We start from the raw sequence: 13,010 nt of genomic DNA, 5'->3' as shown, positions 1-13,010 counted from the left end.
CTTATTTAATTCAATGTAGCCAAAATATCAGTTTTTCAGCCTGAAATCAATATACAAATTATTAATGGATATTTTTCAGTCTATTATTTCATACTATTTGGAATCTGATGTGTATTTTACACTTACAGAACATCTCAATTTAGACTAGCCACGTTTCAATGCCTAATAACCACGTGTGGCCAAGGGCCACCATACTAGACAGTACAGACTTAGACTCTCACATTACAAATCAGTTTTAAAAAAATTCTTACTTCCTGCTGTCAAGAAGGAGATAAAATATATTAATACAAGCTGTTTCTAGGTACAGAGAATATAGAGTGAATATATTCCAGTGCAGATTATTTAGAAGTGGGTTTTGTTTCTTCTCCTTAAGCTCCATGGAGATCAGACCAGTGACTTCTGCAAACTGAGCTAAGGCAATATTTAGGCCTCAAGGAGCTTGAGTAATGTCAACCTTGACCCCACATTCTCCAGGTTGACCTCCACTTAGCCTTCAGGATAGAAATAAATAAAAAATAAAGGCACGATACTTTTCTGGTGACAGAGCCAAACTGAAAGGTGTCCTTATAGAATTAGAAAGCCATTGGCTACCTCATTTTAGTTGTGGAAAGTTAGAATGTTTTGGTTATATAAACCCACATACCAACTTGAGCCAACCTTCCACCAAAAACTTTGGAAAAGAAAACAGAAAAAAATAACAAGGACACAAGAGTGAGCTCTTAAGGGGTTCACTTAACTCGGATATTCCTCAAGGAAGTGGGCTATTGGCCCAACTTCATCTATAAGAAAACTAAGCTCCAGATAGTCTAAATCCCTTGCCAAATGTGGCATAGATATTGAATCAAAAAGTTAGAATTACATTCAGCTCAACAACTATTTCTTGGGAATCTTTTATGTGCCCGGCCTTGACCACACACTAAAGAAATAGTAACATAGTGGCCAGGCATGGTGGCTCACGCCTGTAATCCCAGCACTTTGGGAGGCCAAGGCGGGCAGATAACAAGGTCAGGAGATCGAGACCAGCCTGGCTAACACGGTGAAACACCGTCTCTACTAAAAACACAAAAAAATTGGCCCGGCGTGGTGATGGCCTCCTGTAGTCCCAGTTACTCAGGAGGCTGAGGCAGGAGAATGGCATGAACCAGGGAGGCAGAGCTTGCAGTGAGCAGAGATGGTGCCACTGCACTCCAGCCTGGGTGACAGAGCGAGACTCCGTCTCAAAAAAAAAAAAAATATATATATATATATACACACATATATATATAGTAACACAGCCCAGCCTAATGTATGACTCATAATCATCATAGAAATAGTTAAGACTTCTTGAAAATGTGACAAAAACTATGAATACACTCCCCAGGGGTGGAAATACACACACACACTCACACACACACACCCCTATGCATAATCACACACTGTTTTGGCATACAAGCCTATAATTTTGGGGAGTTCAGGTTATGAATTCCTACCTGGTATAACTGGATGTGAGTCTCATCTGATTTCACACACTACAATAAATGGTTCTCAAGCCAGATGGAGCCTGAGGATGCAACCATCCTTCAGCTAAATTTGAATCTGGGTGCCCTGGGTAGATGCCGAGAAATGTGGCTGCTTAAGCCTGGCTGAGAACTTCTGTTTCTTTTGTTGCAGGCCGTGTGGACACCAGGCCCTTCTGCAGCGGTCGGGGCAACTTCAGCACTGAAGGATGTGGCTGTGTCTGCGAACCTGGCTGGAAAGGCCCCAACTGCTCTGAGCCCGAATGTCCAGGCAACTGTAACCTTCGAGGCCAGTGCATTGATGGGCAGTGCATCTGTGACGAGGGCTTCACGGGCGAGGACTGCAGCCAGCTTGCTTGCCCTGGCGACTGCAATGACCAGGGCAAGTGCGTGAATGGAGTCTGCATCTGTTTCGAAGGCTACGCCGGGGCTGACTGCAGCCAGGAAATCTGCCCGGTGCCCTGCAGTGAGGAGCACGGCACGTGTGTAGATGGCTTGTGTGTGTGCCACGATGGCTTTGCAGGCGATGACTGCAACAAGCCTCTGTGTCTCAACAATTGCTACAACCGTGGGCGATGCGTGGAGAATGAGTGCGTGTGTGATGAGGGTTTCACGGGTGAAGACTGTAGTGAGCTCATCTGCCCCAATGACTGCTTCGACCGGGGCCGCTGCATCAATGGCACCTGCTACTGCGAAGAAGGCTTCACAGGTGAAGACTGCGGGAAACTCACCTGCCCGCATGCCTGCCATGGCCAGGGCCGGTGCGAGGAGGGGCAGTGCGTATGCGATGAGGGCTTTGCCGGTGTGGATTGCAGCGAGAAGAGGTGTCCTGCTGACTGTCACAATCGTGGCCGCTGTGTAGACGGGCAGTGTGAGTGTGATGATGGTTTCACGGGAGCTGACTGTGGGGAGCTCAAGTGTCCCAATGGCTGCAGTGGCCATGGCCGCTGTGTCAATGGGCAGTGTGTGTGTGATGAGGGCTATACTGGGGAAGACTGCAGCCAGCTACGGTGCCCCAATGACTGTCACAGTCGGGGCCGCTGTGTCCAGGGCAAATGTGTATGTGAGCAAGGCTTCAAGGGCTATGACTGCAGTGACATGAGCTGCCCCAATGACTGTCACCAGCACGGCCGCTGTGTGAATGGCATGTGTGTTTGTGATGACGGCTACACAGGTGAAGACTGCCGGGATCGCCAGTGCCCCCGGGACTGCAGCAACAGGGGCCGCTGTGTGGACGGACAGTGCATCTGTGAGGACGGCTTCACCGGCCCTGACTGCGCAGAACTCTCCTGTCCAAATGACTGCCATGGCCGGGGTCGCTGTGTGAATGGGCAGTGCGTGTGCCATGAAGGATTCATGGGCAAAGATTGCAAGGAGCAAAGATGTCCCAGTGACTGTCATGGCCAGGGCCGCTGCATGGACGGCCAATGCATCTGCCACGAGGGCTTCACAGGCCTGGACTGTGGCCAGCGCTCCTGCCCCAGTGACTGCAGCAACTTAGGACAATGCGTCTCAGGCCGCTGCATCTGCAACGAGGGCTACGCCGGAGAAGACTGCTCAGAGGGTGAGTCCCAGGGTGCAGACCAGCGTGATGGCTGTGATGGAGTGGACTCCTAGTATGGGTTGGAAAACTATGTTTATATTTATAAACATACATACACACTGATTCTTTGCACATATTAATATACCCATTTAGACACACACCCATAATGACTCTTTAAGGGGGCCCTGTCATTCAGTTGTTACAAGGTGACCTATTTAAGGGCTGAAGGGCTCAGAGAGGTTATATAATTGTCCCAGGGACACATAGCTGACACATCACAGAGCTGCTATTTGAGTCCACCTAACTCATCTACATAGAGTTTAACATGTAGTGTTCAAGATGAGGTAGATAAAGGGATAACGTCTCTTTTGCTAAATATCAACTTTATTTCCTACTCTCCACTGACATCAAACCAACAGTAAAAAAGTCTCTCTATTTGGATGGACGTAAAAATTCAGCCAAATTGAATATGCAGTGAGATTACACAAAAACAACTGTTTCAAATGCATACTCGGCTAAAGACTAAATGCCTATTATCTGCAAGATTGACCTGTCTTTTAATTGTATTTTGTAACTGGTTTTGTTTTTTTGTTTGTTTCGTTTTTTTAATCCTAAAGACTGTAAGCTCCTATCCTTAAAAGGGCACTATTTCTGGCAGTTAGTAAGGGTCCTGGTACATAGTAAGTGCTGAGGAAACCCTGGTTAAATGAAAACACAGGAGAGAAATATAATGTTCATGTTTAATGAGTGTCTTCTTTGTGCTTCTCTCATCCTCCCATATTATAATTGTCATAATGGAGAATCTTTGCCTTTACTAAAGTTATTGGAATCTAGACATAAATAAATGGCTTTGTGTTCAGTGCGGCCCAAGCAAGGAAGCCTGGTTGGAAAGAACACCAGGCTGGCAGGGAGGAAATATAAGTTCTAAACTTGATGAGGTAAGCAAGCTTGGTCAAGTCATTCTGCCTTACTCACCTCTGTAAAATAAGGAATTAGACCAGATGAACCCAAAATACCCTTCCAGTGCTAGGGACATGTAACTCGAAGTTCAGAGCAGGGAGTCAGGCTCAGACTGCACTTTCCCATGCCAACAGCCTACATCTGAACTAAGACTCAGGGAGCAGAGAAAGTTGGAGAGGCCAAAACACCAAAGGGACTCCAGCCTGAAGGAAATGGACTAAGGAACAGCCACCACAGGTCTTAAGATGGATCACAGCAGGGGGTCCTTGATACTGTCTGCATTTTAGAGGCAGTGGAAGATCTTCAGACCTCTGTGGCTGACAGTGGAAGAGACAGGTCAAGAGAAACAAACCTAGAGAGATTTTATAGGGCATATTGTTGACACCAGATGTCCTTTCTTATTCCTGCCAGTGTCTCCTCCCAAAGACCTCATCGTGACAGAAGTGACGGAAGAGACGGTCAACCTGGCCTGGGACAATGAGATGCGGGTCACGGAGTACCTTGTTGTGTACACGCCCACCCACGAGGGCGGCCTGGAAATGCAGTTCCGTGTGCCTGGGGACCAGACGTCTACCATCATCCGGGAGCTGGAGCCTGGTGTGGAGTACTTTATCCGTGTATTTGCCATCCTGGAGAACAAGAAGAGCATTCCTGTCAGTGCCAGGGTGGCCACGTGTGAGTGAGCATAACTCTTTAGGGTAGCCTCACCTGGCCTCAGCCCACCCAGTATATAACCCTCCCTTGCCACGGCCCCCTACAATCCTGTAGTTGTTCTTTATAGTTATACCAAATAAGAGCCTAGAATTAAGTCCATAGAATCATTTCTTAAAGAAATCCCTCGTTTTCCATGGAATCTTTCTCCTTGCTCTCCTGTATACTTCCTGCCAGAGAAAATCATTACAAGTAACATTTAGCAAGTGTTTACTGTGTATCAGACTTTGTTGTAAGCAGTCTACATACTAGTACAAGAATGGTCATTTGGCCGGGCAGGCGTGGTGGCTCATGCCTGTAATCCTAGCACTTTGGGAGGCCAAAGCAAGTGGATCACCTGAGGTCACAAGTTCAAGACCAGCCTGGCCAACATGGTGAAACCCCATCTCTACTAAAAATACAAAAATTAGCCAGGCGTGTTGGTGCATGCCTGTAATCCCAGCTACTCGGGAGACTGAGGTGGAGAATAGCTTGAAACCAGGAGGCAGAAGTTGCAGTGAGCTGAGATCATGCCACTGCACTCCAGCCTGGGCGACAGAATGAGACTTCGTCTCAAGAAAAAAAAAAAAAAAAAAAAAAAAAGAGTCCTCATTATATGAGTTAGTATATGTATGAAATAGGATCTATTGTTAACTCCATTTTACAGATGAGGAAACTGAGACTGCATGGTTAAGCATCTTATCCCAAATCATGCGGTTAACAAGGAGTAGAGGCAAAACTTTAACCCTGGCAGTCCTGGCAGGTTTATGTTCTTAACCACTCTATTACTTTTCAGTGGAGCTCACTGACTATTTTTTTTTAGTGGAAACATTCTGGTTTATGAGTTTAGCATCAGTATAATTATCTTCATATCTGAAAAGCAAGCTCTGGCTAGAAATCGACCCTTTCTTGCTTAATAATAACATTGGCTGCCATTTATTCAACTTGCTCTGTGTGCCACGAATCAGGCCCAGCAGTCTACACACTGGAGTGGAGTATATCACTCACTCCTCAATGCATTCCCAAGAAGTAGACATATTTACCTTCTTTTTCCAGGTGAAGAAACTCAGGCTTAGAGCATTGTGTGCAATTTGCTCAAGTTCACATTAATAGTAGAGCTTAGATTCTAACCCCAAGTCTGTCTGATTCCAAAGCCTGCGTTCATTTTAGATTTAACCATATGAAATTGCCAAAATTAATCATGCCGTTTATCCTAATAATAATTTTTATACAACCTCATAGTAGACCTCATCCCAGAAGAAGCTTTAAAAGGACACCTGCTCTGGTTGTCAGCCCCTGACTGTTGCAGACATCCAGTCTGGTTTAGTGGAATCGTGGCTGTGTTGCCCAACCCCACACCTGCCCTATCCTTATGTTCTATTTGTGTTGTTACTTACAGACTTGCCTGCACCTGAAGGCCTGAAATTCAAGTCCATCAAGGAGACATCTGTGGAAGTGGAGTGGGATCCTCTAGATATCGCTTTTGAAACCTGGGAGATCATCTTCCGGAATATGGTAAGGAGTACAAAAGAGCAGATCCATTTGATCTCAAGAATTTGAAAGATGACCAAAGGGTTCTGAAGACTTCTGTATCAACTCATTTTCCTTAGTTTTTCGTGGAGGACAAGGCTCTAATTAGCATGTTTTGTGTTTGCATCTATATTTTAAGGGATGTTGGTTTTCCGCTGATTTTAGTAAGTCAGTAAGTTTAGCACTTAGGGCTGATACCCTAGACAAAGAGAAGTTGTCACCTCAAGGTTCCAATTGTCCTCATCACCTTGGGAATCTCTACTCAGATGCAAAGAAGAGAAGAAATGGTCTCTCCCTCAAACTACAGTACATCTCAGATTTAAGCAACCCTTCTCTCCAGACCCAAATGTACATGTGAGGGAGGGAACTTGTTCTCTGAATTTAAGCCCAGGCTCTGCCACCAACTAGCTGTGTGACTTTGCAACAATCACCCTGCTTCTCTGATGCTGGCCTCAGTCTACCAAAGGAGGGACTGAGCTTGTGCCTTCAGAATTCCTTTGGCTCTCACATTCTGTCATTTGACTTGCATGACAAAGGGGTAAATGTTTACAAGAGGGAGAAACAAACTAGAGAAATGTCTTTATCATCTCTGTATCCTCTGTAGCTCACATACTGATCTGATGCATAGTAAGTGCCTAATGAATAGATGAAAGAATAAAAGAGGAATGAATGAATGCAGAGTGAATGAGTCACATAAATTAAGAGACTGACACCTCCCCTAAGTCTTACTAAGCTGCCTCTATCTCTCAGAATAAAGAAGATGAGGGAGAGATCACCAAAAGCCTGAGGAGACCAGAGACCTCTTACCGGCAAACTGGCCTGGCTCCTGGGCAAGAGTATGAGATATCTCTGCACATAGTGAAAAACAATACCCGGGGCCCTGGCCTGAAGAGGGTGACCACCACACGTGAGTATCACCTTTAATACTTATAGAATGATAAGGCTGATTGTACCTCATAGCGCCTCCTGGTTGAGAAAGTGCCTTCTCATATAGCATCTGTATCATTTAACTTTTTCTACATTTTTAAAAGTCCAGATACAGTGGTTTAAAATAACAATTCTTCGCATGTTGGTGATTTGGGTTTGGGCTCAGCTGAGCAGTTTATCTGTTCTTGGCTGCACTCCTCATATATCTGTGTGCTTTAGGGGTGGATTGGCCTAGGATGACCTTAGCCAAGATGGTGTCTTTTTGTTTCGCAGGATCTCTCATTCTCCAGGATGCTGGTCCTGTTCACACAGTTATTGAACTGGTTCAAAATTGGCATTATATCACTTCTATCAAAGCACATCCCATGGCCAGTTTATATTTAAGGAATAGAGAAACAGATCCATCTCTTGATGAAAGGAATTTCAAAATCGCCTTTCAAAGGGGCGTGACTACCTGAAGATAATTAAGCCCATTGCTAACAATCTACCATATGGCTAGTTTAATATTAGCACCCAGTTCTAGGACAGAGGAAGGGAAAATATTAATGTTAAGGCTTAAAGAAGCTCAATGACTTTAACATCATATAGGTAACACTATCAGGGGCATAACTTTAAGCCAGGGTAAGTTTTATAACTTTAACCCCATTTCCACTAACATTGACTAGGCTCTGGTTTATGCAGAATGTTGATTCCATCTCTTCAATGGGAACCTAAATAAAATTTCATTCAGTACTAATGATGTCAGAACTTCTTGGGAGTAGAATAGGATTTAGCAGTACTAGATCATTTGGTGAGAAAAAGACCTGAATTTGGAGTTGCTCCAACAGGAAGCGACTTTTTTTTTCTTTTTTTTCTTTTTTTTCTGTCACCCAGGCTGGGGTGCAGTGGTGCAATCTCAGCTCACTGCAACCTCTGCCTCCTGGATTCAAGTGGTTCTTCTGTCTTAGTCTCCCAGTTAGCTGGGATTACAGGCTTCCGCCACCACACCTGGCTAATTTTTTTGTATTTTAGTAGAGAGGGGGTTTCAGCATGTTGGCCAGGCTGGTTTCCAACCCCTGACCTCAAGTGATCCACCCACCTCAGCCTCTTAAAGTGCTAGGATTACAGATGTGAGCCACCGTGCCAGGCCGCAATGTTTTAAAAAGAAAAACGTACATAATTTTGCACTTCCATATAGGAAAACCTCTTTATTTTCTTCAAGATAACATATGCGCCAACTCTTTAAGTAATTGACTCTTCTTGGCAGGGGTTGTTGGAAAAATTAAATCAGTTGCTAATGACAAGAAAGAACATCTTGCGTTTAAATATTTGCACATTTTGCCTAGCTCAGAGCCAATTCAAAGAATTTTCTCTTCCATAAGCAAGTGTTTTCCATCATCCTGACAACATCTCTCTGTGGTAGGTAGAAAAGCAGGTACCAACAGGAAAAAAAAAAATCATTAGATCACCAGAAAGACAAAGAAAAGACAAAGCAAATGCTTAGTTGCTATGGAGGAGGTACACTGACAATACAAAAGACTTTTTTTTTTCACTGCTCTTTTCTTTTTTATCTAAATTTGGGAATTGTCTGCTTTATTTCTTCTTATTTTAGAACAAACATTTCAACATTTGAAGTTGCATAATCATATAAATTTCAACATAGGGGGACAGATATTTACCTGTTTATTTTGTATTTTTAGTACAGACAGGATTTCACCATGTTGGCCAGGCCGGTTTTGAACTCCTGACCTCAAGTGATCCACCCACCTCGGCCTCCTAAGGTGCTGGGATTACAGGCGTGAGCCACTGTGGCCGGCCGCAATTTACCACATATACCTGAAACCTTTGAACCTTTAACCTTTTTTCCAGATTTAAAGGGCCTTAAATTTCCAGTTCAAAACACATTTGGCTCCTTCTGTCTGGCATCTATATCAAGGTGGTATTATATTTACTTTTGAGGTCGATATTTTTGAAAGGTGTTGTCATGTAACGGGGGAAAAGGAGGGGCTTTGGATTCAATGAGTTCTGAGTTTGAATTTCATCTTTACCATTCACCATCACCTTGGAAAAATCTATTTGTTTAAGCTCCAGATCCAACAGCTGAAAAATGGGTTTACAGTATCCTCCTTGTGAGGTTGTCATAAGACTCAAGACATAAATAACAAAGCACCATGTTTGCACCTGATAAGTACAGAGCATTGTTAGTTTCTGCTATTCAAGGGCCCCAAATCTAGGGGGACATCAGTGTCCTTGACCGAATCTCCACTTCTTTAATGTAAGGGGACTAAGGAAGGCAGTAGGTACGGTTTGAGTGCTTGCTAGCACCTATAATGACATAGAGCAGGCAGCTTCTGTCCATTTTTGTGGCATCATTTTCGTTGTGCATTTTATATCATCTGTGAGCTGAGACTGATGTATCAACACCTAGACTTCAAAAACAGACTCTGCAGTTTTCTCACAATCAGCTGTGAATTATTCTTCCTTTTCATTCGCCATATAAAGCCAATTTCCTGTCACTTGTTATTGTTTACTGAACAAATGCTGAAAACACAAACATGAAGAAGAAGGAGACGACGACGACGAGGAAGGAGAAGGAGAAGGAGAAGGAGAAGGAGAAGGAGAAGGAGAAGGAGAAGGAGAAGAAGAAGAAGAAGAAGAAGAAGAAGAAGAAGAAGAAGAAGAAGGAGGAGGGGAGGAAGGGGAAGGGGAAGGGGAAGGGGAAGGAGAAGGAGAGGGAGGGGAAGGAGAAGCAGAAGGGGAAGAAGAAGGGTAAAAAGAAGAAGAAGAGGAGGAAGAAGAGGAAGAAGAAGAGGAAGAAGAAGAGGAGGAAGAAGAGGAAGAAGAAGAGGAGGTGAAGGAGGAGGAAGAGGAAGAGGAAGGAGAAGGAGAGGAAGAGAAAGAAGAAGAAGAAAAAAGGAGAAGGAGAAGGAGGAGGAGAAGAAAAGAAGAAGAAGAAGAGTCACTGAATACCCAGAATGTGCCTGTTTCTATACTGGGAATTTAAAAAGACTCACTCTCTGAATGAATGAATAACCCCACCTAAATTGACTCAAACTGTACAGAAATCTGTTATGAAACAATGAGACAGATGTGATATTAGAATGCTCTTTAAGGACAGTAGCAGCCACAGGGAGGGAATACATGTTTACCTTACTGAAGCTGGGTTTAAGAAAGGCTTCTCATTAGGAGACAACATTTAAGTGGGATTTTGAAGGATGCGTAGGAGATTTTTACAGGGAAGTGTGATCTTAGAAAGAAGAGAGAACAGCATGTACAGAGACCAGGTGGTGCCCAATAGCATAATGTGCTTCCAGAGCTCTGAGCACCTGTCAGAGTACAACAGATAGTGGGTGGAGCAGAAAAGGTCAAGAAGAGCATGCAAAGATAGGCACGGCTTGAAATAGCAATGACTTTCTTGCGTGAATTCCTTTTCATCAAAAATAACTTTTCATACACTGTCAAGACAGTCCACTGCCTCACTTTTCTGCTTTGTAATTCTGTTGGAAAAGTTTTCAACCATCCAGGAAGTTTTGCCTAATTAAAAATTTAAAGAGACCAAGTTCATTTTTTCAAATAAAGTATCCCCAAAGCATGTTTCCTCAACTTATGAGAACAGTAATAATAGCAATAATGATAATAACAAAAGAACAACCTTTTTTTTTTCGTTTTCATGTGACTCCGTGGGCCAGGCTTTGTGCTAGATGCTTTGCAAGCTTTATCTCTGTTAAGATTTGAAAAACAAAAAACACTAGAGGTAGCTGCTATTATCCCTACTTATAGTTTATCAAACCAAAAACTGAGGTTCAGAAAGGTAAAATAAAGTCAAGCTGTTAGTATCTATCTAAGCATTCACCCACAGATCTGGAGAATTACAAAGTCCTCTCTGCTCAGCCTCAGGCACTGGCCCTAACCTCTGAAACCTCTCTGTCCTCTGCCCATCATAGGCTTGGATGCCCCTAGCCAGATGGAGGTGAAAGATGTCACAGACACCACTGCTTTGATCACCTGGTTCAAGCCCCTGGCTGAGATCGACGGCATTGAGCTGACCTACGGCATCAAAGACGTGCCAGGCGACCGTACCACCATCGATCTCACAGAGGACGAGAATCAGTACTCCATCGGGAACCTGAAGCCCGACACTGAGTACGAGGTGTCCCTCATCTCCCGCAGAGGCGACATGTCAAGCAACCCAGCCAAAGAGACCTTCACAACAGGTAAAAGGCCTCCGCCTGTTAACAGATACAGTAAAGGAAAGATTGAAAGATTTCCATCCCACTCCATGTTGGGGTATCTTCCAGGCTCATTTTACAGTTAAAAAAAAAGGAGTATTTCTACTCATGTAAATTTTAAAATATTGTAGCAATTTATTAATTAATTTTTCAAAAAAAATTCCAAATAACCTTCCAAAGCACTTTTGGGGCTGGGGGGCCTATATAGAAGATGCTGGTCAGATATTCTCAGACAAAAGTTCTGATTAAAATAAAGTTCAAATAAATATTTTTAAAGTAAAATACAGTATATGGAAAACATATATGACAAATGAGCCTCCTAACACCTTAGCCTATGGCATTATTTTAAAAGTTCAAAAGTGTCAATTTTTCATTCAGTAAATATTTTTTCAGAGCTCAGTAAGTACTTTGTGAATTATTAGAAATATGATGAGGAGGCTGGGTGCGGTGGCTCATGCCTATAATCCCAGCACTCTGGCAGGCTGATGCAGGCAGATCACGAGGTCAAGAGATCAAGACCATCCTGGTCAACATGGCAAAACCCTGTCTCTACTAAAAATACAAAAATTGGGGTCGGGTGCAGTGGCTCACACCTGTAATCCCAGCACTCTGGGAGGCCGAGGCGGGCGGATCATGAGATCAGGAGATTGAGACCATACTGGCTAACACAGTGAAATCCCATCTCCACTAAAAATACAAAAAAAAATTGCCAGGCATGGTGGTGGGTGCCTGTAGTCCCAGCTACAGGCTGAGAGAGGAGAATGGCATGAACCCGGGAGGCGGAGCTTGCAGTGAGCCGAGATCGCGCCACTGCACTCCAACCTGGGTGACAGAGCGAGACTCCGTCTCAGAAATAAAAACAAAAATAAAAATAAATAAATTGTAAAAAATAACCGGGCATGGTGGTGTGCTCCTGTAATCCCAGCTACTCAGGAGGCTGAGGCAGGAGAATCACTTGAACCCAGGAAGCAGGGGTTGCAGTGAGCCGAGATCATGCCACTACACTCCAGCCTGGTGACAGAGGGAGACTCTGTCTCAAAAAAATAAAGGAAGAAAGAAATATGATGAGAAAATGCAAAAGACCAGCTTTTACACGCATGAACTTATTTTTAAGTCTTTGCATTGTTCTTTAACCACAAAGTCTGAGAAAAACACAAATGACTAAAGTGTCACACTCATCTATAATAGGGAAAGGTGCCAAATCTGTAGCACTTGTTTAGATTTGCACATCAACTATGGGGACAGATGAATGTGCTGAGATTTTGTAATTTATCTCCAGTTCCAGGCACATTTCATATGTCAGCTTGGGCTATCAAAGACTCTTGCTCTCTTGTGACTGATATGTTCAATGCAAATGTTCCTTCTTCTCTCAAACAGGCCTCGATGCTCCCAGGAACCTTCGACGTGTTTCCCAGACAGATAACAGCATCACCCTGGAATGGAGGAATGGCAAAGCAGCTATTGACAGTTACAGAATTAAGTATGCTCCCATCTCTGGAGGGGACCACGCCGAGGTTGATGTTCCAAAGAGCCAACAAGCCACAACCAAAACCACACTCACAGGTGAGCTCTGCATCTCTGCAAGCCTGAGCCAGCCAGCCCTAGAGGGCCCTTAAAGGATGGGCATCTGCTCCCATGTGTCCCCATTTGCAATCC

At 43.9% G+C, this 13,010-nt stretch overlaps 1 protein-coding gene across 10 annotated transcripts in view; it reads left to right on the top strand.

The window, feature by feature from the left end:
• The window catches only part of TNC (tenascin C), a 98,495-nt gene that overhangs the window by 29,472 nt on the left and 56,013 nt on the right, over nt 1–13,010 (top strand). For all 10 annotated transcript variants that reach the window (XM_021927217.2, XM_017949607.2, XM_017949608.2 and 7 more), the window contains exons 3-8: nt 1,651–3,060; nt 4,411–4,674; nt 6,089–6,204; nt 6,970–7,126; nt 11,070–11,339; nt 12,732–12,917. In XM_021927217.2, coding sequence (XP_021782909.1) covers nt 1,651–3,060; nt 4,411–4,674; nt 6,089–6,204; nt 6,970–7,126; nt 11,070–11,339; nt 12,732–12,917 — 2,403 coding nt within the window. The remainder of the gene's footprint in view (nt 1–1,650; nt 3,061–4,410; nt 4,675–6,088; nt 6,205–6,969; nt 7,127–11,069; nt 11,340–12,731; nt 12,918–13,010) is intronic.

This window comes from Papio anubis, chromosome 13 (genome assembly GCF_008728515.1).
Source record: "Papio anubis isolate 15944 chromosome 13, Panubis1.0, whole genome shotgun sequence".
NCBI lineage: Eukaryota > Metazoa > Chordata > Mammalia > Primates > Cercopithecidae > Papio > Papio anubis.
Note: the sequence above shows the minus strand (reverse complement) of the source record. Positions and strands in the feature narration are given on the sequence as shown.